This window comes from Geotrypetes seraphini, chromosome 6, assembly GCF_902459505.1.
Source record: "Geotrypetes seraphini chromosome 6, aGeoSer1.1, whole genome shotgun sequence".
In the NCBI taxonomy this organism is placed as follows: domain Eukaryota; kingdom Metazoa; phylum Chordata; class Amphibia; order Gymnophiona; family Dermophiidae; genus Geotrypetes; species Geotrypetes seraphini.
In genome coordinates this window covers 141,986,835-142,011,174 of record NC_047089.1, presented here as the reverse complement: position 1 = coordinate 142,011,174, position 24,340 = coordinate 141,986,835, and the positions used below count along the sequence as shown (strand labels likewise).

Sequence of the window (24,340 nt, the reverse complement as noted above, 5' to 3'; positions counted from 1 at the left end):
TAACTATTTTTTCTGCGGCCCTCCAAGTACTCTATTTTTCTGCAGCCCTCACATTTAAAGTTTAATATCTTTTCTTTCTCAAAACTGACACATTTCAATCACTATATTGAAAATAAAATCATTTTCCTTACCTTTGTTGTCTGGTGACTTTATTTTTCTGTGCTTTCAACTATGTTTCCAGGGCCTTCTTGTCCTTTAACTGTTTTTCTCTCTGTCTTCACTTTCTGCCTTGCATCCATCTTTGAATTAAACTGACTATAATGAACACCAATTCCAAGAGAGTGAAATTACTTTGAAGTACGCTCAGAGAAGTGAAACTCTAAAGAGAGAGACAACCCTCTCTTGGGACAAGAGTTTACCATCCAGTCATTGCATATTTGATAAATCACTCTCTGAGAAATGGTAAACGCCGGTTTATATCTATTTTAACATGCAAACATCCCAGAATACCAGTGATCTATTTCGTTCCGAAAATTCATAAATCTTTGTTGAATCCCCCAGGAAGACCTATAGTCTCTGGCACTGGTTCCAGATTAGAGCCGTTATCCTCTATATTAGACACATATTTAAAAGATGCACCATCATATGTATTAGATTCTGCAAGTATGATTAAGTTCTTGACTACCTTCCATGATATACCTGACCAATCAATACTTTTTACCCTTGACATCACAGCACTGTACACGAATGTTCCTCAGCGTGAGGCGATTATCATCAAGGAAGAATTGCAGGCTTTAGATATTTCTGACAACAGGGTGCAATTTTTGATTAAGTTAGCAACGATTGCTTTAGGTATGAATTATTTTCAATTCGATAATACTTTTTATAAACAAATTAAAGGCACAGCTATGGGGGCCAAAATGGCCCCGTCCATAGCCTGCCTTTATGTATCGAAGTTTGAACGGACTTTTCTATACTCTTCTGAATATTGGCAACACCTCAAATTTTGGAAGCGATACATAGATGATATATTGGGAGTGTGGACCGGTACAGCCGCCGAATTGAATAAGTTTTTTGAATGGCTTAATAGTTGTGACACTAACTTATAATTCTCCATGACCAAGGATTATCATCTAGTGTCCTTTTTGGACATTAGTATATCTCTCACACAGGGAAGTTTTCAAACCAGCATATTCTGGAAACCCACTGACAGAAACAATCTTCTACAGTATGACAGTTTTCACCCAAGGCACCTAAGGAACAACATCCCAGTTGGACAGTTTTTGAGGCTTCGGAGACTGTGCACCACGGTAGAGGACTATATTAGCAAGTCAGATGACATCAAAGAGCGATTTCGGGAAAAAGGGTACACAGCATTGGTGATCCAGAAAGCTTACAAAAGGGGGCTATATGCAAATCGCTCCCTATTGTTAGAATCTCATTCAAAAGTGGAAGAGCAACCTTTAGTGTGTGTTCTACCATATTCCCATCTCGCCTTTCATATTAATCGAGTCATTAAACAACATTGGCACGTCATGGAATACTATCAGGAGTTTCAAGACCCACCACGTTTCGCCTTTTCAAAAAATCAAAATTTGGAACAAAGACTTGTTCACTCTCAGTTTGTGAGCAAATCCATGCCTTCTGTTGTTGTCATGGGGGAACATATGCCTTGTGGGCACTGCAAAATGTGTCAACACAGTGTCACATTACGTTAGATGGGGTTGACTATTAAGAACAGACATACTCAAGTAGCTACCAACTGTAACTCTCAACAAGTGGTATACATTGTTCAATGTCCCTGTGGTTTATTGTATGTTGGTTGCACTAATCGTAGCATCAAAACGCGGATAGGGGAGCATATTAGTAGGATAAGATCAGGTATACAAGAAGCTCCTCTAGTCCAGCATTGGCTCAATAAACAGCACGATCCGGCAGCATTGAGATTTTCAGTGTTAGACACAGTGACCAATGTCAGAGGTGGGGACAGCTAAACTTCTTTGGAGAAAAGAACAGAAATGGATATACAACCTAAACACTTTACATCCATCCGGGCTGAACAACGAAATAGACTGGGTCGCTTTTTTATGAAGCTTTTCACTAAGTTTGTTCATGTTATTCTTGGTTTTATTCCAGTTTTTTTCAGTTTTTTCATCTCATCAAACTTTATTGTTCAGCAGTAGTTCACCGTCAGCTTGCATCAGCAATGTCATGATGTCTTCATTTTGCTCCTTACACGGAGCTCCTCCCCCTCTCCTTCCGGTTTAAAATCCGGAGTGTTTGGCAGTGTTCTCCGTTGTTGGGAGCCATTGAGAGATTTTTTCAAGTGGTATGTAGCTCACATTTGTGCCTTCTTGCTCTCATTAATAGCCAGTAAAGCATGAAGCTTCACCACAGTGCAATTTTAAAGTAATACGATGCGGTCTGTGTGTGGTTCTAACAGTTTGTTTGTATTACAGAATCAGTTTCACGAACATCTTAAACAGCATTTCAGTTCTATCTTTTGAGTGAGAAACTTTTCAACTTTACAGCTGGGTCTCCTGAAGCAGATAACGAAACGGGGCCGCGTTGGGACCCTACAGGACTTTTTCCTCATAAGATAAGTGAAATTGTAACAATGCTCCAGTGACACATGTTTCAAACAAAGGTGCAAAACAAGAAAAGAAACGTTTTTTGAACTTAAAATTTTGAAAAATAGATATAAACCAGCGTTTACCATTTCTCAGAGAGTGATTTATCAAATATGCAATGACTGGATGGTAAACTCTTGTCCCAAGAGGGGATTGTCTCTCTCTTCAGAGTTTCACTTCTCTGAGCGTACTTCAAAGTAATTTCACTCTCTTGGAATTGGTGTTCATTATAGTCAGTTTGTTTCTATCATAATTAGACTTTACTGACATTCTATAAAAGCATATTATCCCTGTTTTTTGTTAGACACGGAGTTGCATCCATCTTTGGCATTAACTTAATGTTCAATTTTTCTGCTTTCTTTTCAAAATCTACGTTTCCATGTCTTCCCTTCCCTTCCTATCTCTCTCTTCTTCCGTCCTATTTCCATGGTGTGGCATCTCTTTCCTTCCTTTCTCTCCCTCCCTCCTTCCTTCCTTTCCCCTGGTCTGGCATCTGTCTCCTTCCCTTCCCCCATGCCCTGGCATCTCTCCCTCCCCCTCCATGGTCTGATATCTCCTTTCCTTCCCTCCCTCCCATGAATTTGGCTTCTCTTGTTCCTCTCCTCTCCCTTGTCTTCCTTCTCCTTCTTTCCCTCTCTTTCCCCAATTGGGTGCAGTAGCAACAGAAGCAGCATTTCCCTTCCCCCTTTCCTGTGCAGCAGAAGCATTTCTCTTCCCCTATCCCTCCCTCTCCCTTTCCCTGTACAGCAGCAGCATTTCCCTAGGGTCCTCCTTTCCTATGCAGAAGAAGCATTTCTCTTTCCCCTCCCCTTCTGTTCTCTTCCTTGTGGAGCAGCAGCGTGTCTGGCCGGCTCAGTTGATCGTTTCGTTCAAAGCCGCGGATGGCGGCTCCTTGCGAGATCCGCGCCTGCATCTGAAGCCTCTCTGATGTTGTGACGTCAGAAAGGCTTCCGATGCAGGAATGGATAGCGCGAGGAGCCGCCCACCCGCGGCTTTGAACGGAACGATCGACTGAGCCGGCTAGACACGCTGCTGCTCCAAAAGGAAGGGAAGGGGGAAGAGAAATGCTGTTTTGATCGTATTTTGATCCGCAAAATAGCACCTGGAGAGCCGCATGCGGCCTGTGGGCCGCGTTTTTGAGACCGCTGCTCTAATGTATCTCTGGCAGCGGTAAAGAAATGATTAGTAAGTAGTAGCAGTTAAAAAGGGTTTGGGTATACAGATTTGTGGAGTTTTTTTTAAGACTGATGATGAAAAGAGCTCCTTCAATGCTATTGGTTTAGAAGAGGTTAGAGCTTTTTTTTATGAGGTCTTTTCTCCACAATTTTTTCATCCATTGTCTTGCTGCTTGATATGCTGTGTCTTTGAGTTTCTGAATTTTTGGGTGTAAGCTTTAGTTACTCTAGAAAAACACTCTGTCCTTAGCAACAGCAGCAGATGAATCCAGAGTCCAATGGGATAGCACACATCTACCAGCAGGTGGAGATAGAGAAACTGATTAATAGGTGGTCCTATTGGCTGGCACACTTCCTGCATCTTCAGTATGCTCTATCTCCCAGCAGGTGATGGTCGCTATTCAACTAGCTCCTGAATTCTGGCTGTGACTGGAAAAATATTTTCTCCTGTTGAGGTTACTCTTCAGTGAGATGGCAATTTTATTTCTTCTGTTGAGGTTTCTCTTCAGTGAGACAGGAGTGTCCGGCTGAACGGTGCCGGCTTTAGGGGTTACACCAGGGCCCCCCCCCCAGGTCCCTGTCTCACCCTCCCTCCAATGATAGAGGGTCTGACTGGGTCTCGATTTTTCTTCTTTCCCTTCACTGTAAAAAAAAAAAAAAAAAAGAGAGACCACAGAGACTATTAAACAATTCTGCCCTCATAGTGCTGAGCAACTGGCATCTCCCAGCACTATCAACAAAGTTGTGAGTATATGTTTTATTTGCACTTCTTTTCTGGTTTCTGGTTGTGGTGGAGCTGCGGGTTCGGTGTGAGTCATTTAGATCACCTGTTTTTCAAGGTATGCGACAAACATATGGCAGCGTCCATAGCCTTCATCGCTTAAAGGGTCCAGATAGACATTCTTTACGCTTACTTGGCGGAAGAACTTCATGACCATTCAGCCAGAGCAATGGCGGCTACTTGGACATAGTCCACAGGTTTTTTCCTTGGAGGAGTTTTGTCATGTGGCTACTTGGTCTTCTAAGAATACTTTATCTCAGCATTATCAGTTGGATGTGGGGGCGCATGCGGAGGCAACATTTAGTGTTTCGGTTGTTGCGGAGGCAGCATTTGCTTCCCACCCAGATTGAGAAATGCTTTGCTACATCCTATTGGTCTCTGGATTCATCTGCTGCTGTTGCTAAAGAAGGAAAAATTATGTTCTTATCTGTTAATTTTCTTTCCTTTAGATCAATGGGATAGCACTCATTGACTAGCAGGTGGAGATAGAGAAACTGATTAACAGGTGGTTCTATAGGTTGGCATTCCTCCTGTATATTCAGTATGCTTTATCTCCCAGCAAGGGATGGTCACTATTCCACTAGCTCCTGAATTCTGGCTGTGCCTGAGGACATTCTGAGGAATACTCATTTTCTTCTGTTGAGGGGTGACTGACTGAGCGGTGCCAGCTTTGGGAGTTACACCTGGGCCATCCCAGGTCCCTGCTCCACCCTCCCCTCCAGTGGATTGAAGGGTTTACTTTGGGCTCTAAATTTTCTTCTTTCCTTAAAAAAAAGAGCCTCTCATTGAAGAGCTGTGCTGTACTTTCCTGTCAGCTTACAGCTTACAATTGCCAGCCGTAACTTCTATCCTGTTTGGTCGGGTAGGAGTGTTTTGGATAAGTAGGTATTTTCTTTCCCTCGGGTGTCTGGTGCTGACCGTGGGATTTTACGGCGGTTTAGTGTTTGTTGTCGGTCAACCATTCTCCTGTGTGGTCTTTGCACTTCGGGAAAAAAGAAAATGGCAGCAGAGGCAGTTAAGCGGTGTTCGTGCTGTGGGAAGTGCAGAACACTGTCGGGGCTGTGTGCCGCCAAATGTACAGATGCTCCGTCAGAGGATCTGCTGTTGCTGGCTAGCAATTCTGTTTTTTCCCGCGCTGGTGAAGTGCGTTCGAGCTCCTCTTCGCCCGCTGTTGAGCCTGACACGCTTCAGTGCACGTCGGTGTCTGGGAGGAGTTCGGCGGCTGTCGGCGCTTCTGTTGAGCTTGTGGGGGCCGCAGTTTTGCGGCAGGACGCTGTGCAGGCTGGGCCGGTGGGGTTGGGCACGTTTTCTCCAGAATTCATTATGTTGATGCACTGTGCCTTTCTATTGCAGAGCTCTCAGCCTGCACAACAAATGAATTTGAATGCTTCTTTGCTCCTGGCTGCTGCTATTCCTCCGGTGCAGGCTCAGGCGACTAAACATCGCTGGCTGCCGCGGATGAAGGGGACCCTGTGTCGGTCTCCCCCTTGTCCATTGCTCTTCCTGAGTCTTTGGAAGAGGGGGAGGTACCAGATTTGGATACGGAGGAGGCGCTAGGTAGGGACATGGATGATCCTACCGCCCTCTGTCTTTTCCACAGGGAAGAACTTTCCTCTTTGATCTCTAAAGCCATACAGGGGTTAAATATCTCTCAGGAGGATCCCCTAGTGTCTGGGTCAGCTAACCCTCTTATGGCAGGAACGCGAAAGCTGCCTAAATCTTTTCCTGTTCATGAGGCCATGCAGGAGCTTATTACAGCTCAATGGGACATGCCGGAAGCAGGTCTCCGGGTGACAAAGGACATGCAGAAGTTGTACCCTCTTGTTCAGGATGAGCTGGAGAAGTTTAAGCTTCCAAAGGTGGACACTTTGGTGGCCGCGGTCACAAAAAAAGACTACGTTGCCCGTTGAGGGGGATATTGCGCTGAAAGACAACCAGGATAGGAAGATAGAATCTTCACTTAAATTGTCCTTTGAAGTTGCAGCAGTTATCTTGCAGGCGGCTGTGTGCAGTTCCTATGCGGCACGAGCATGCCTACAATGGTCTCAACAGATGGCGGATAAAATGATGGAGACAGGGATTTCGGTTCCATCCGACTTGGCGGATGTGGAATCTGGTTTGGCGTATTTGGTGAATGCCTTATATGATATTATTTGTGATTCTGCAAACAGATGTCTCTTTCGGTGGTTTCTTGTAGATCTTTGTGGCTCCGTAACTGGGCGGTGGATGCGGCTTCCAAGCTTAGGCTCATGAAGCTCCCATTTAAAGGTCGCCTGTTATTTGGTGAAGATTTGGATAAGCTAGTGAAAGATTTTGGTGACACCAAAATGCAGCGGTTGCCGGAAGATAAACCTAAACCTCTTTTGAAAACCTCGTCTGCCAGACCTCGTTTCTGGGATGTTAAGAGATAGGCCGGAAAAGCCGTCCTTTCAGCCTGCTTACGGTGCTTTCTATAATTCTAGGCCTAGATTTCCGCAAAAGAATTCCTTTCCTACTGCAAAATCCCTCTCAGTTCAGACAGCCTATGCTCCAGCAGTACGCAATCATAAGAACATAAGAACATAAGAACTGCCATCTCCGGATCAGACCTTCGGTCCATCAAGTCCGGCGATCCGCACACGCGGAGGCCCTGCCAGGTGTACACCTGGCGTAATTTATAGTCCTCCATATCTTTATATGCCTCTCTTAAGGAGATATGCATCTAGTTTGCTCTTGAAGCCTAGGACGGTCGATTCCGCAATAATCTCCTCTGGGAGGGCATTCCAGGTGTCAACCACTCTCTGAGTGAAGCAGAACTTCCTGACATTAGTCCTGAATCTGTCCCCCCTTAGCTTCATTTCATGTCCTCTAGTCCGTGTCAAATTGGACAATGTAAATAATCTTCTCTGCTCTATTTTGTCGATTCCTTTCAGTATTTTGAAGGTCTCGATCATATCCCCACGCAGTCTCCTTTTCTCAAGTGAGAACAATCCTAGTGTTATAAGTCTATCCTCGTATTCCAGTTTCTCCATACCCTTCACCAGTTTTGTTGCTCGTCTCTGCACCCTCTCCAGCAGTTTTATATCCTTCTTTAGGTAGGGAGACCAATGTTGAACGCAGTATTCCAAGTGCGGTCTGACCATTGCCCTATAAAGCGGCATTATAACTTTCTCCGATCTACTCGAGATTCCTTTCTTTATCATGCCCAACATTCTATTTGCCTTCTTTGCCGCTGCCGCGCATTGTGCCGACGGCTTCAGGGTCCTATCTATCAGTACACCCAGGTCCTTTTCTTGTTCACTCTTCCCCAGAGTTGCACCTGACATTGTATACTCGTATTCCTTATTCTTATTGCCTAAATGCATTACCTTGCATTTCTCCACATTGAACTTCATCTGCCATTTCTCTGCCCATGTTTCTAACCGACACAAGTCGCTCTGGAGTTCCTCTCTATCCTCCTGCGATCTTATTGCCCGGCATAGTTTTGTATCGTCTGCAAACTTGATGATCTCACTGGATGTTCCTTCCTCCAGGTCATTGATATAAACATTAAAAAGGATCGGCCCAAGTACCGAGCCCTGGGGTACACCACTAGTCACTTTCTCCCAGTCGGAGAACTTCCCATTTATGCCCACTCTCTGCTTTCGGTTTTCCAGCCATTTTCCTATCCATCTTTGTATATCTCCCCCTATGCCATGGCTTTGTAGTTTCCTGAGAAGTCTTTCGTGTGGAACTTTGTCAAATGCTTTCTGGAAGTCCAAGTATATTATGTCCACCGGCTTCCCACTATCAATTTGCTCGTTCACGGTCTCAAAAAATTGGAGTAAATTCGTCAAACATGATTTCCCTTTCCTGAATCCATGTTGACTGGGTTTCATCAAGTCGTGTGCGTCCAAGTGCCGGACTATGCTATCTTTGATCAGTGCTTCAACCATCTTGCCGGGGACAGACGTAAGACTCACAGGCCTATAGTTGCCCGGTTCCCCTCTCGATCCTTTTTTAAAAATTGGCGTGACGTTCGCTATCCTCCAGTCGTCCGGTATCTGTCCAGTTCTGATTGTCAGGTTTGCAAGTTTTTGCAATAACTCTCCGATTTCAACCTTCAATTCCTTTAAGACTCTCGGGTGAATTCCATCCGGTCCAGGGGATTTGTCACTTTTAAGTTTGTCGATCTGATAGTATATCTGGTCTAAGTCCACTTCAACTGTGGTGAGGCTATCTTCTATTTCTCCTGCAAACACTTTCTCCGCTTCAGGTATTGTTGAGGTGTCCTCCTTCGTAAAGACGGACGCAAAGAAGGAATTTAGTTTGTCTGCGATTTGTTTATCTTCCTTGATGTACCCTTTTCTTCCCTGGTCATCCAGGGGTCCCACTGCCTCTTTTGCAGGTTTTTTCCCTTTCACGTATCTAAAGAAGGGCTTGAAGTTTTTGGCCTCCTGGGCTATTTTTTCCTCATATTCCTGTTTTGCATCCCTCACCGCCTTGTGACATTTCTTCTGATCATCTTTATGTTTGTTCCAGGCTTCGGTTGTCTTTATGCATTTCCATTTTTTTGAAAGAGTCCTTCTTTTCTTTTATGGCTTCCTTCACCTGTATGGTAAGCCATGCCGGTTCTCTTTTGCTCTTTGTTCTCCGATCTTTGGGAATCCTCGGAATGTAGAGATCTTGTGCTTCTGTGATAGTATTTTTCAGTAGGGACCATGCCTGATCTACCGTTTCAGGTTTGTCCACCATCTTCTCGAGTCGTTTTTCTACCATGGCTCTCATGCGATCGTATTTACCCTTTTTAAAGTTTAAGGTGGTGGTTAAGGTTTTGGCATGTTTCCCTTTTCCGATGTTAAGTTTAAAGTTGATTACATTGTGATCACTCGTTCCCAGTGGAACCATGACTTCCACTTCTGTTATCGGTCCCGTGAGGCCATTTAGGACCAAGTCCAAGGTGGCGTTGCCTCTTGTCGGCTCTTTTACCATTTGTTCCAGGAAGCAATCCCCTAGCACCTCCAGGAACTTGGCCTCCTTGCCGCAGTTGGAGGTTGCTAGTTTCCAGTCTATCCCTGGGAAATTGAAGTCTCCCAATATAATTACATTGCCTGTCTTGCATTCTTGTTTGATTTCTTCCATCATTTCTGAGTCAGTTTCCTCCGCCTGTCCTGGGGGACAATAGTAAAGGCCAATTTTCGTGTCTGCTCCATATTTACCAGGAATTTTGATCCAGAGTGACTCAAGCTTCTCTTTCATTTCTGTTGTAACCATTTCAGCAGAATCTATTTCCTCCTTAACATATAGAGCAATACCTCCACCTTTCTGCCCTACTATCTCTTCTATACAGTTTGTATCCCTGTAGTACTGTGTCCCATTTGTTTTCTTCATTCCACCATGTTTCTGTTATGCCAATGATATCCAATATGTCATGTCTTGCTATTGTCTCTAGTTCCCCCATTTTGTTACCTAGACTTCTAGCATTCGTATACATACATCTAAGTTCCCTTCGTGTTACCTTTTTGGACCTTCTACTCTTGGCCATTCCTATAGTTTCAATTACGGTATCCTTTACTGCTCCTGTGTTATCACCCTTGTTTGCTGTGTGGTCATCCCCTCCTGTGTCTGAGTTGTCCCTTCCTGCTTTTTCTCCCTTATTGGCTGTGAGGTCGTCTTCTCTTGTGTAGGAGTAGTAGTCCTTGGCTTCTTCCTCGGGGCATCCCGCTATCCGTGCCATCGACCAGTGGTCGACTGTCGGCTTTCCCCTATCTTTCAGTTTAAAGCCTTCTCGATTGCCTTCTTCATGTTGCCTGCCAAAACTCTTGCTCCTTCCTTGTTGAGGTGTAGTCCGTCCCTTCTGTAGTACTTGCTTTTTCCCCAGAACGCCGTCCAGTTGCGCACGAAGTCGAAGCCTTCTTCTTCGCACCATCGTCTCATCCAGGCGTTGATTACTTGCAATTCCCCTTGTCTCTTTCCATCCGCTCTTGGTACTGGGAGGATCTCAGAGAAGGCCACCTTCACCTCCCTGATCTTCAGTTGTCTTCCGAGTGAGCGGAGCTGGCCCTTCAGCTCTTCCCTGTCATACTTCCGCCCGCTCACATCATTTGTTCCCACGTGGATAAGCACAGCGGTGTCCTCTCCCCCTGCGCCATCTATGATCCTGGAGATCCTGTTGGTCACATCCTTCACTCTTGCTCCAGGCAGACAGGTGACGACTCTGTCCTCTCTTCCTCCTGCGGTGTGGCTGTCCACATGTCGTATAATGGAGTCGCCTACGATGATCCCCATCTTCTTTATTCGGGAGTTCCTTGGGGGGCGTAGGTCCACGTCCTTGGAGTAGGGCCAGTCTTCTTCCTCCAATGATACTCTTGAAATTTTTTCCTGTTCTTTGGGTGGGGCGATGTCTTCCTGTGCTCTCACTATTACTCCTGGTGTGCGGTTGTCTCCTACCTCGTCTTCGGTTTCTTCTGTGTTTGCATGGGTGTCTTCTTTCCTCACATGGGTTTCCTGAGTACAGTTTTCCAGCCCTGGGATCTCTACGTGGTGCTGATGAGCTTCCTCTATGAACATTTCTAGTTCCTTGACCTCGTCGTTTGGGCTGTATTCCACTAGAATCTTCTCCTGTGCTCGGATTCTGTCTTCGAGCTCCATCACTGTTCCTTCCAATAGTCTTACCTGACATTTCAAGCTATCCATCTCCATACATCGATTGCAAATGTATGCCTGGATCCCCGAAGGGAGGTAGTCATACATATTGCAGCCGATACAGAAGACCGGAAAGCTCACCTTCTGACTTCCTTGGGCTTCCATTTCTTGCTTCCCTCGTGTGTGCTTGTGTCCCTTGCCTGCTGCTTCCTTATGTTGCTTGTGTCCTCTCTCCCTCTGCCTGCTTGCTGCCTCCTTGGTATACTTGTGTGAATGGCTTGGCCCTTTGTGTCTGTCTCTTTCTTTCCTTTATGTGCTTTCCTTTTGTGCTTGTCGCTTCTTTACCCCTCTGACTTACTCAGTTTGTTCTTGATAGTAGTGCCTTGTCTCTCCGCAAATGCTCTTCGCAAAGGCGCTCTCGCTAAGGCGAGCGCCTTTGCCGTTCGCCTTCGCCGCGCGCCGAACGGCTGCGCGCCGTTGGCTCCGCCCCCTTTTCAAGGGGGAGTCCGACGCTGCCTCTGATGCGGTGGGGGTGGGCGGAGCTTACTCTCGCCGGTTCCCCGAGCCCTGTGCTTCTTCCTGCCTTCTTCTCCTACTTCAAACTCGGTCTCTCAGGCTCTCCCCTGCTTGATCTGGCTACCAAGCGCTGCTGCCTCCTTCTCCTGCACGCGGCACCCGATGCAGAGTTCGCCGCGTTGACTCCGCCCCCTTTTCAAGGGGGAGTCCGACGCTGCCTCTGATGCGGTGGGGGTGGGCGGAGCTTACTCTCGCCGGTTCCCCGAGCCCTGTGCTTCTTCCTGCCTTCTTCTCCTACTTCAAACTCGGTCTCTCAGGCTCTCCCCTGCTTGATCTGGCTACCAAGCGCTGCTGCCTCCTTCTCCTGCACGCGGCACCCGATGCAGAGTTCGCCGCGTTGACTCCGCCCCCTTTTCAAGGGGGAGTCCGACGCTGCCTCTGATGCGGTGGGGGTGGGCGGAGCTTACTCTCGCCGGTTCCCCGAGCCCTGTGCTTCTTCCTGCCTTCTTCTCCTACTTCAAACTCGGTCTCTCAGGCTCTCCCCTGCTTGATCTGGCTACCAAGCGCTGCTGCCTCCTTCTCCTGCACGCGGCACCCGATGCAGAGTTTGCCGCGTTGACTCCGCCCCCTTTTCAAGGGGGAGTCCGACGCTGCCTCTGATGCGGTGGGGGTGGGCGGAGCTTACTCTCGCCGGTTCCCCGAGCCCTGTGCTTCTTCCTGCCTTCTTCTCCTACTTCAAACTCGGTCTCTCAGGCTCTCCCCTGCTTGATCTGGCTACCAAGCGCTGCTGCCTCCTTCTCCTGCACGCGGCACCTGATGCAGAGTTCGCCGCGTTGACTCCGCCCCCTTTTCAAGGGGGAGTCCGACGCTGCCTCTGATGCGGTGGGGGTGGGCGGAGCTTACTCTCGCCGGTTCCCCGAGCCCTGTGCTTCTTCCTGCCTTCTTCTCCTACTTCAAACTCGGTCTCTCAGGCTCTCCCCTGCTTGATCTGGCTACCAAGCGCTGCTGCCTCCTTCTCCTGCACGCGGCACCCGATGCAATCAACAATGATGGGATCTCGGCTCCCTCCGCCATTTCTTTAGGAGGTTGGCTTTCTTCCTTTCTAACAAAGTGGGCCTTGATAACGTCCGACCAGTGGGTATTGTACATTATTAGAGACATTACAAACTAGAATTTTCCTCTTCCGTTGTCGATTCTTTCTTGGCATCCCCTTGCAACAGGGCAACCAAGAGAGACTCAGTGTAGCTCACCCTTCAAGTGCTTCTGGATCTTGGGGCTATGGTTCCGGTTCCCCCAGCAGAAGTGGGCCAGGGCAGATATTCTATTTACTTCGTTGTGCTCAAGAAGGGAGGGTCTGTCAGACCAATGCTGGATCTCGAACGGGTCAACAAATTTCTCAAGGTCAGACATTTCCATATGGGAACAGTGCGATCAGTCATTGCAGCGGTTCAACCAGGGGAGTTCCTTACCTCCCTCGATCTCAAAGAGGCTTACTTGCAAATTCCAATATGGCCTTCACATCAGCGCTTTCTTTGATTTGCGATCCTAGGCCAACATTATCAGTTTCGTGCGATGCCTTTTTGTCTCGCCACAGCACCGCGCACTTTTTCAAAGGTAATGGTTGTGGTGGCAGCATTTCTTCACAAAGAGGGGATTCGGGTACATCCTTACTTGGACGACTGGTTGATCCGTGCGTCTTCCAGGCAAGAGAGTTTGACGGTAACCCAGAGGATGGTATCTCTTCTTCAATCTTTCGGGTGGGTCATCAACTTTTCAAAGAGCTCTCTTACCCCGTACTAATTGTTGGAACATCTGGGAGTGCAGTTCGACACTTGTCTAGGGAAAGTGTTTCTCCCCAAAGACCGGGAGGAGAAGTTGCAGTCTCAAGTTCGCCTTCTTCTACAGTCACCCAGACCACAAGTTTGGGATTATGTGCAAGTTCTGGGATCGATGGTGGCGGCTCTGGAAGTGGTGCCATGGGCTCGCTTCCACATGAGACCATTGCAGAAGTCTCTTCTATCACGGTGGTCCCTGGTGTCTCAGGACTACGATTGGCGTCTTCAGTGGATTTCTCAAGCTTCCCTCAGCATGCATTGGTGGCTCAACGAGGTCAATCTGTTCAAGGGCATGCCACTTGCGACACCGGACTGGGTCGTAGTTACGACGGATGCCAGTCTTCTGGGATGGGGAGCTCAGTGCCTTCAATCTTCAGCGCAAGGAGTTTGGTCTCAGGAGGAGCTCAGTGGTCGATCAGTATGCTAGAGTTGAGGGTGATCAGGCTTGCGCTTCAAGCGTTTCAGTCCATAGTTCAGGACCGACGGACGAGGGTCTATTCGGACAGTGTCAAGGCGGTAGCGTTTATCAACCGGCAGGGAAATACATGAAGTCCTCAATTGGCCAGCGAGGCGATGGTCCTGTTTCAATGGGCGGAAATTCATATTCCTCTTCTCTTGGCGGCGCACATTGCGAGTCAGGCAAATGTTCAGGCAGACTTCCTCAGCAGAAATCTTCTAGATCCCGGAGAATGGGAACTCTCCGCTCAGGCATTCGACCTGCTAGTTCAGAAGTGGGGTCTTCCGGAGATGGATCTCATGGCCTCGTCTTGAAATGCAAAGCTTCCTCGGTTCTTCAGTAGACGCAGAGAGAGGGAGTTGGAAGGGGTAGACGCATTGGCTCTTCCATGGCCTCCGAGTTGCCTTTTTTATGTGTTTCCTCCTTGGCCGATAATAGGTCGGGTGTTGCATCGCATATCTCTCTTTACGGGTAGGGTGATCCTGGTAGCTCCGGATTGGCCGCGTCGTCCTTGGTATGCGGACTTGATCCGGCTGTCGACAGATGATCGGTTGACATTTCTGGTGACTCCGGACTTACTAACTCAGGGTCCAATAACCATGGAAAATCCGTCCCACTTTAGTCTTACGGCCTGGCTCTTGAAAGGTCGTGGCTGAGGCGGAGGGGATATTCAGAACAGGTTATTTCCACTCTTCTTCAGGCCAAAAAGAGATCTACCTCTACCTCATATGCTAGAGTCTGGCAGGTTTTCGAGTCTTGTGCTACTTGGGGTCTTTTGCCCTTCAGGGCTTCTCTGTCTGATATTTTTTCCTTTTTGCAGGACGGCGTCGCAAAAGGGTTGGCCTAAAATTCCCTTAAGGTTCAGGTGGCGGCCATTGCTTGTTACAGAGGCCGGGTATCTCATTCGACGCTGTCGTCTCAACCTGATGTAGTTCGATTCCTGAAAGGGGTACACCATATTTGGCTACCTGTTAAGAAGATCTGTTCAGAGTGGATTCTTAAGGTTGTCCTTGGGGGGGGGGGGGGGGTTACAGAAGGCCCCGTTTGAACCATTATCTACTGCAACTCTAAAAGATGTCACTTTGAAAGCGGTGTTTTGGTAGCAATGGCGTCTGCCCGAAGGGTTTCGGAGTTGCAGGTGTTGTCTTGCAGGGATCCCTTTTTGCGCATTTCCAATGCCGGAGTGTCTGTTCAGATGGTTCCATCGTTTCTTCCTAAGGTGGTGTCTTCCTTTCATGTGAACCAGTATCTCTTCCTTCCTGCTTTTCGGCAGGAGGAATGGTGGGGAGCGCTTCTCTTCATTGTGTTTCCTTGATGTGCGCAGAATTCTTCTACATTATTTACAGGTTACTAACGACTTTCGTTGTTCAGACCATCTCTTTGTGTTATTCGCGGGACGCAACAAAAATATGGCTGCGTCCAAGGCTTCCATCACTCGTTGGGTCAAAGAGACCATTGCTTCAGCTTACTTGATGGTAGGGAAGCAGTTGCCAGAACAGCTTCGTGCACATTCAACCCGAGTGATGGCTACGTCTTGGGCAGAGTCCAGGGGTCTTTCCTTGGAGGAGATTTGTCGGGCGGTTACTTGGTCTTCTAAGAATACTTTTTCTAAGCATTACCGGTTGGATGTGGCAGCCCGTGCGGATGCTGACTTTGGCGCTTCAGTTATTGCGGAGGCGGCGTTTGCTTCCCACACAGTTTGAGATTTGCTTTGCTACATCCCTAGATTCATCTGCTGCTGTGCTAAGGAAGGAAAAATTATGTTCTTATCTGTTAATTTTCTTTCCTTTAGAAGCAACAGATGATTCCAGAGCCCCACCCTTTCTACAGATGGTCTGTCAGTTTCTCTGTTGCATGTTTTGGTTTTGTTACTGTTGGTAGTTGTATTCTGCATTTTACCCTTTGCAATTTGTTGTTGGAAAGTTTTTTACATGCTCAATATTTCCTAGTTCCGGATGCTTGGGCAAGGAGTGATACTGAATATACAGGAAGAATGCCAAACCTATAGGACCATCTGATAATCAGTTTCTCTATCTCCACCTGCTGGTCGATGTGTGATATCCCACTGGTCTCTGGATTCATCTGCTGCTTCCAAAGGAAAGAAAATTAACAGGTAAGAACATAATTTTTCCATTTTCCTCTTTTTCCTTTGGCAGATATTAATTTCACCTTTCTTTATATATCTTCTCTTACAGGGCACCATTCAAGATCTCATGCAAGGTCCATCAGCAAAGCAGTTGTTGGATATGCCCCTTGGTGCTAAGTTGCCATTGCTTCCAGGTAGAGATGTCGTACTTTACACAACAGATTTGTGCGAAAAGGTAAATAGAGGAATGGCACAATACTTATTTATAAATCATCCCCTCCCCCCTTTTTACAAAACCATAGCATGGTTTTTAGCGCTGGCCGCGGTGGTAATAGCTCCAATACTCATAGGAAATCTATGAGCATTGGAGCTGTTACTGCCACAGCCAGCGCTCAAAACCATGGTACGTTTTTGTAAAAGGGGGAGGGGTTATTTTTAAATAATACTGTTAGTATTTTTGTATTTATTTTATTTTAAAATTCTTTAAATTTGGGGAGGCATCAGTGTTACAGTAATAAGAGCAAGCAGTGGAAGGTATTAACAATTTTGTTTATTACCTGTGTGTCTGTAGTAAATGCAAATATTTTTGCCCATCCTTACAAAAGAGCCTAGAATGGATTGCGAATTAAACATAAAGGGGAATATTCTAAAACTGGTGCCTAAACTTAGACATTGATAGGCACTTTGCTGGCACCTAAGTTAATTGAAAAACGCCGTTGAAAATGGCAAGGTTTAAGCGTTTACCAAATGCACTGGAATCGTGACTAGGTAGCTGCTTTAGGCTGCTGAATGCCTAAATAGGCATGGTCAATGCTGGAAGTTGTGTTAGGCAGGCTGAAGTGGCTACCTAATCACGATTCACGCCAAGATAGGTGGCTGAAATATAGGCCATGAAAACCCTGGCCTACATTTCAGCTGCTTATCTATGCTAAGGGATCTTAAAGCCAGCCTGCAGCTGCCATAAGTTGATCATGGCAGGGTAATTTATTGCTGATCAGCTGAGAGCAGAATTTCCCAAAGCTGCAGCTTCAGGGAGTTCTGCCGGCTCATCTGATCAGGGGGGAGGAATTCTGCTACGATCAGCTGAGCCGGCTGTGGTGACAAAAGATCCCCTCAATCGGCAGGAGGGATGCCTATTCCCTCCTGCCTGACACCTCCCAACACCCCCACCCGAAATCGTCAGGAGGAATGCCCACTCCCTCTTTCCTGACACCCTCAACCCCCCCCATCTGAAATCGGAAGGAGGGATGCCCACTTCCTCCTGCCTTCCTAACACCCCACCCGCCACCCTTGACATCCCACTCGGACATCCCCAGGGAGGGGCCTAAGGCTCTGATTGGCTCAGGTAGGCCATATGAGAGGGGCCTTAGGTGTCTGGGCCAATAAGAGTATTAGGCCTCTCCCCGGTACATCCCAGGATGCACTGGGAAGGGAAAGGCCCACCATTTTGAAAAGACAGGCCTGCTGGCAGGAGGGAGTGGGCAGCCCTCTTGTCTGATTTTAATTTAAGCTATGGGGTTGGGGGGGTCAGGGTGTCCAGGTAGGGGTGAGGAGTTGGGGGGTTGGTAGGGGTGTATGGGGGTTCATAGGGTTTTGGGAGTGTCGGGGTGGGGTGTCAGGAGGTTCAGGGGTGTCTGTGTGAGATGTCAGGGGTGGGGTTTTGGGAGAAGGTGTTCTCAGGCAGGAGGGAGTGGGCAACCCTCTTGCTGATTTCGGGTGGGGGGGGGGGAGTTGGGAGTGTGAGGCAGGAGGGAGTGGGCATCTTGCCTGTTGATTGGCTCAGCTGATTGCAGCAGGGGAATTTCGCCCCCAGTCAGCTGAGCCAGTAGAACTCCCCGAAGTCACAACTTCAGGGAGTTCTGACAGCTCAGCTGATTGGAGATAAATTCCCCTACTGTAATCAGCTTATGGCAGCTGCAGGCTGGCTTTAGAATCCCACAGCATAGATAAGTGGCTGAAATGTAGGCCAGAGTTTTCTGGGCGTGCATTTCAGCCGCCTATCTTAGCTGTTTAGACACAATTCTGTAACCGGCGCTGTCGCATGATTGACACGTGATCGGCAGCGGCTGCCAACATGGGCGCCGGATTCAGAATCCGGGGGAAATTATGTTATCCCGGGACAAGTAGGCAGCATATTCTCACAGATGGGTGACATCATCAATGGAGCCTGGTACAGACAATGCAAATGTGTACTGTTACTTTAACTTCTTCAGACTTCTCGATGCCCTATTTAAGGGAATAGCTCAAAATGAAATCAAGCGTCTACAAATTATTCAGAATGCTTCTATCAAGCTCATATCTAAAGCCAAGAAGTTTGATCACAGTTTTGACAACAGGTATGAGGGGGCATTCGGAGAAACTGAAGGGAGATAGGTTCAAAACAAATGCAAGGAAGTTTTTCTTCACCCAAAGGGTCGTGAACACTTGGAATGCGCTACCGGAGGAAGTGATCAGGCAGAGTACGGTACATGGATTCAAACAGGGATTGGATGGATTCCTGAGGGATAAAGGGATCGTGGGATACTGAGAGAGGTGCTGGGATGTAACACAAGTATAGAAAGCTAACCAGGTAATAAGTATAGAAAGCCAACCAGGTCGTGCATGGGCAAGACCAGAGGGTGAGGACTTTGATGGGAAGATAGGACTTTAATGAGAAACCAAGGTGGAAAGGGGCCCCTTCTGGTGATTCAGACAGGTCGTGACCTGTTTGGGCCGCCGCGGGAGCGGACTGCTGGGCAGGATGGACCTATGGTCTGACCCGGCGGAGGCACTGCTTATGTTCTTATGTTCTTATCACGTAACACCCCTCCTCAAGAAAGCGCACTGGCTTCCGGTTGCTCACCGGATAACATATAAACTATGTTTGCTCACATTCAAATCCCTTCTTTACAAAACTCCAGCTTTCATTTATAAGCTATTAATTCTATATACTTCCAATAGAACATTGAGATCTATTGAACAGCATTTGCTGACGATTCCCTCTCTTAGAATTATTAATACTAGACGGCAATTGATTTTTTCTGTTACAGCCCCCCAAACTTGGAATTCACTTCCTATTTACTTGAGGGAAGAACACAACTTGGAAAAATTCAAAAGTAAACTAAAGAGCTTTCTTTTTAAAGACGCCTTTGAAAATTAGCCATTTAGTCTTCCAACTTATTTTACTTTTTCTGCCTAATCTTATTGAAGTAATTTTTAACTTCCCTTTCCTTATGTATCGTTCTTGTATGTCCCTTTAACTTTCAATTAATTTGTAGTTCTTATCCCTTCCCTCCCTTGTGTTCTTAGTTTTGTTAAGTTTGTTAATAGTCCTGTTGGACCTTGTTTTTGTTATGCATTGTATTATTCCCCATACTTTGTAATTTTATTATTATGTACATCGCTTAGAATTATGATTAAGCGATTAATCAAATCTCTATTAAACTTGATACTATCCATACCGCGCATGTGCGAGTGCCTTCCCGCCTGACGTTGGCTCGCGGGACAATCTATTCTTAGTCTTCCGTGAAGCTAAGAAGTTGTGTTTTTGGAGTGTGTCCAAACGTGATTTTTCTTCATATTTTTTGCCTTCCTGTACTTTTTTCTCTTCTTTTTCTTCATCATCTAATTTCCTTAGTGATTTACTTTAAATTCCTCTAAATTTTTTCTCTTTTGATTTTGGGGCCTTCAGGCTCCTCTCAGCTTCTTAGCAGGCTGGTTAAATCAATCAACTTTCAAATTCTACTTCACTTGATCACTGCTACGATTGAGTCCTTCGACCTCACTGCAGCTATTTTTCCATAGATGTCGAAGCCTTCCTGTGGGTTAAAAAAGTGTTATTGATGCAGCAGGGCCATCTCCACTGCTGAGCTGCATAGTTGGTGCCTTCAGTATCTTGGTCCCAAATACCGGGTTGTCGCTTGACTCCACTGCGCCACTCTTAAAAAAACGTTCTTTGAAGGCTCATCTTATTCAGCAGGCGAAACCTTTCGGCTCTACTCCATTGACGATGTCTTCACCTTTGCCATCTAAGTCTTTACCTTCGCCATCTAAGTCTAAGGACAGTTCTCCAGAAGCATCGACATCGAAGTTGGCACCAGCATTCCGCTTGGTGTCGACTCCAACGGTACCATCGACTTCTCCTTCTAAAAATGCTAAGAAGTGAGCACATGCTTCTCCATTGGCTCATATATTGGTGTCCTCTCAAGCATCGCTTAAGTCGATGCACGCCAAAAGCCGATGTAAGAAGCTGAGGTCTTCTTCACGGCAGTTAGTGTCTCCTCGGAGACGTGCCTCCTCATTGATGTCACCAACGCCTCGATGGCACCATATGTACTGGCAATGGTATCAGTGCAGTCCTTTCAGGAACAACTTTGAGAGCTCCTTCAGAGGGAATTGGCACTTATGTTGTAGTTGCAACCAGCCCCTGTAGGTCCCTCGGCTCCCATCGGTACTGTCCCAGCCTGAGCATCGCTCCACCAAGCCCTAGTACCAAGCCACATCCTTCATAGCCATCACGGTTCTTCACGCTCCACATCGGATTGGCACCAAGACACCAATTGGAGCTCTTCTAGGCACCGCAGTCATAGATCTTCATATTGACACCAATCCAAATCAAAAGACTACCGCTCTAACCGTGTCTTGTCTCGTAAAAGAACAGACTGTGATTCAGATCTCTCAGACTCTACATACTTAGATCTCTCAGGCTCTACATACTTGGATCCAGAACTCTCTGTACTAGAATCCTATGCTATTACCTGATTTTTTCTCCTCCACCTCCTAGAGGTAAGTCTCCACCAAAGAGTTGTCATTTATCAGATTCATATGACAAATGGGACATGACCTACCATAGAAAATGGAATCTGAGCCAAAAGCAGAGTTTGTATGTTGCCTTGGATTTTGAACAAATTCCTAAGGACTGCTTAAAGTTTCCATTTCATCATTTTATGAAAGATAATTTATTTAAAAATTGGGAGACACCTATGTGTGCCTGTAGCACCTAGAAAATATTTATAGGGTCTAGGCATGTCCAGGGTTTGATGAACCTCAGCTACAACATCAGTCCCTCTTAGTTAAGTCTGCCTTAAATAGGTCATCCAGTACTAGAACATATGCCAGCACTCCTGGAAGAGAGGGCCGAAACCCTGGACAAATTTGGTAGATGGCTCTATCAAAACACTATGCTTGCGAGCTGTATTCTAAGCTATAACTTTATATGACTTTTTACCTTAAAGAGTTAGTCCAGTTGGCTACTTTTGAACAACATCTGACCAATATCAAGACATCACTCATAATCTGCTCAAAACCAGAAAGTTCATGGCCAGATCCGTGATTGATGCATTTGATGTCACTTCCAGAGCTTCAGCTCTGTTTATTGGTAAGTGTAGAAAGGGTTGTGGGTCTCTGACTTAGGCCCAGATTCTCAAAACTTTTAATGCTGTTGCTAAACTGTTTGTTGACGGTTTAGCCTTTACACATTTTAGCAGTGGATTATCAAAATGGATTATCTCTGTCAATAGGAAGCTTTCTAGCAGTCTCCGACAATGACATGCAAATGGGCTCTTCAACACTGAAATAAGCCCTCTGGTGGATTCTTAAAAAATGCCAAGCCATTTTCTAAAAGCGGCATTGGCTTTTGGTGACAAAAATAATTGAATGGTCCAGGGGTGCCGGTCAGTGTCAGAGACTGTTAGAAAGCCAGTGTTGTGATGCAATGGGAGAGATGCCCATCCTCTCTCCTGTTGCATCACAAAACCCCTCCCCTGAAGTGGCAGCGAACACCCCCCCTGCAGCAAGAGAGATGCCCACTCTCCCCACTGCCAAGAAACGCTTACTGCCGCTCAGCCGTGCTCACCACCCACAGCGGGAGAGATGCCCACTCTCCCCTCTGCCGACAAGCTTGCCGCCGCTCAGCTGTGAGCACCGCCCACAGCGGGAGAGATGCCCACCCCTTCTGCTGCCAAGTGATTCCCCTCTCATGCCATAGAACACCTCCTCCTGCCTCCCACCTCCGATGCCCCCTCCCCCTTACCTCCAAATAGATGCACACTGGGCAGACTCCCTCCTCCCAACTGACCTTCCTATGTCATCTAAAATGGGCCTTCCCCTCTCCAGTGCATCTTGGGATGCACCGAGGAGGGGCCTGAGGCTCTAATTGGCCTAAGTTATATAAGGCTTCTTCCATGGAAAGGGCCTTAACCTGGGCCAATCAGAGCTTCAGGCTCCTCCCAGGATGCTCACTTGAAATGGGAGTATCATTAATATAATCAAAAATTCTCTTCTTAAAAATACAGTATTCTTCAAAAAAAGAGAATAAAAAATTTAAAATATTATACAAAATATTTAATTTATTGTGCTCAATAACAACCAACACACACTATATAATGAGCACAGGACTCTATCAGATCAAACTTCAATCATTATTGTACTCCTCCCTCTCTATCAATAAATAATTCAAATAGCAGCAAAAAATAGCAGCACACAATAATGAGAATAGAAGAGTACTTATCTTCGCTGAAAAAAATAGTATTCATCGTGTTTTCACTTGCTTGCGTGTATGCCTGCTCTTCCCCTGTGGTATTATTGGTATTGGAGCTACTGATTCGGCTGGTGCTAGCCGTAAAAAAGACTGAGAAAGAATATTAGAGTCAGTTGCACTAGAGGATTGTACAGCAGATCGAGTTTTAGTTCCTAAATCCTCCACCGATGATTCACTAGATGAATTAATGAAAGTGATTTTTTTTATTAGGTCGATTCCGGCGGGTTTTCCTATGACAATCCATCCAGGGATAAACATATCCTTTTGTGTAATCCAATTCATCACGATGGAACTTAGCTACTTTTTGAGCTCGAATACTTTGCCTATAACTGTCCGTTTGTTAAATATGCTCAGAATAATGTTTTTCATAATCCTCTGCATCCTCTATTTCTTGTAATGTCCCAAGTTTAGATCCAAATTCTTTATTAAGATCTTCAATTGTTTCTTCTAAAATATCCACTGTAAGAAGCATCAAATAGAGTGAACATTGTGTAATCATTTGATTCCATCTATCTACATAAGCAGAGTTATTAAAAAACCTAGGTTCTTTATTAATTCCCAAACCACGTGGAATTCTCTGAATATGGCAATATTCTAAAAGGGTAGCAGAATTTGTGCGAAACTGGACGGCATTCTGGGGTAAAAGCAGATTATATAGAAAGGACGGACTACACCTCACCAAAGAGGGAGTGAGAGTCCTGGCGGAGAACTTTAAGAAGGCCATTGAGAAGGCTTTAAACTAAAAATCAGGGGAGAGCCGACAGTCGACAACCGCTTGGTGGCCCGGACACCAGGATACCAGGAGGAGGTAAAGTCAAGCACAGAACTGGGGCAAGATCATGATGACACGAGAGGCAATTAAAAAGATCAAATGGATACAAAAAAGGATGTGAGGACCACTAAATTCAGTAAATTGGCACGAAGAGAACTTAAATGTATGTACACGAATGCCAGAAGCTTAGGAAACAAAATGGGCGAGCTGGAAGAATTAGCAAATAGGAAACAACTGGATATCATAGGAATAACAGAAACATGGTGGAATGAGGAAAATGAATGGGACACAGCAATGCAAGGATATAAACTATACAGAAGAGATAGGACTGGGCAAAAAGGGGGATGTATTGCTCTCTATGTCCAGGATGAAATAGAGTCTGTTAGAAAAGGAGACACAGAAGAAAATGGTAAACTAGAGTCACTCTGGATAATGATTCCGGGACAAAAAGAAGCAGACATACATATCGGCCTCTATTATCGACCCCCGGGTCAGACTGAGGAAACAGACAATGAAATGATGGAGGAAATTATTCGTAATTGTAAATCAGGAAACGTGTCAATTATGGGAGACTTCAACTATCCGGGAGTAAACTGGAAATTGGGAACATATAACTGCGGAAGGGAGATAAAATTCTTGGAAATGATCGGAGATTGCTTCCTTGAACAAATGGTAGTAGAACCGACAAGAGGAACTGCAATCCTGGACTTGGTCATAAATGGTATTACTGGAAGGACAGTGGATGTAGAGGTTATGGCTCCGCTAGGGACAAGTGACCACAATATGATCAATTTTACCATTGGCATCGGAAAGGGGAAACCAATCAAGACTAAATCCACGGCCTTTAACTTCAAAAAGGGGAACTACGACAGCATGAGAACCATGGTCAGAAAACGGCTCAAGAAGGGCAAAGCGGAATACCAAACAATCGATCAGGCATGGTCTCTACTGAAAAACACCATCACAGAAGCACAGAATCTACACATTCCGTGGATATCCAAAGGAAAGCGAAAAAAGAACAAAGGTGA

At 46.2% G+C, this 24,340-nt stretch overlaps 1 protein-coding gene across 1 annotated transcript in view; it reads left to right on the top strand.

Annotated features, from left to right (window-relative positions):
• LOC117362913 (fibrous sheath-interacting protein 2-like) overlaps window positions 1-24,340 on the top strand; it is a 655,319-nt gene that overhangs the window by 36,383 nt on the left and 594,596 nt on the right. The window contains exon 2 of the mRNA XM_033950005.1: window positions 16,133-16,258. Within this exon, the coding sequence (XP_033805896.1) occupies window positions 16,133-16,258 (126 nt within the window). The remainder of the gene's footprint in view (window positions 1-16,132; window positions 16,259-24,340) is intronic.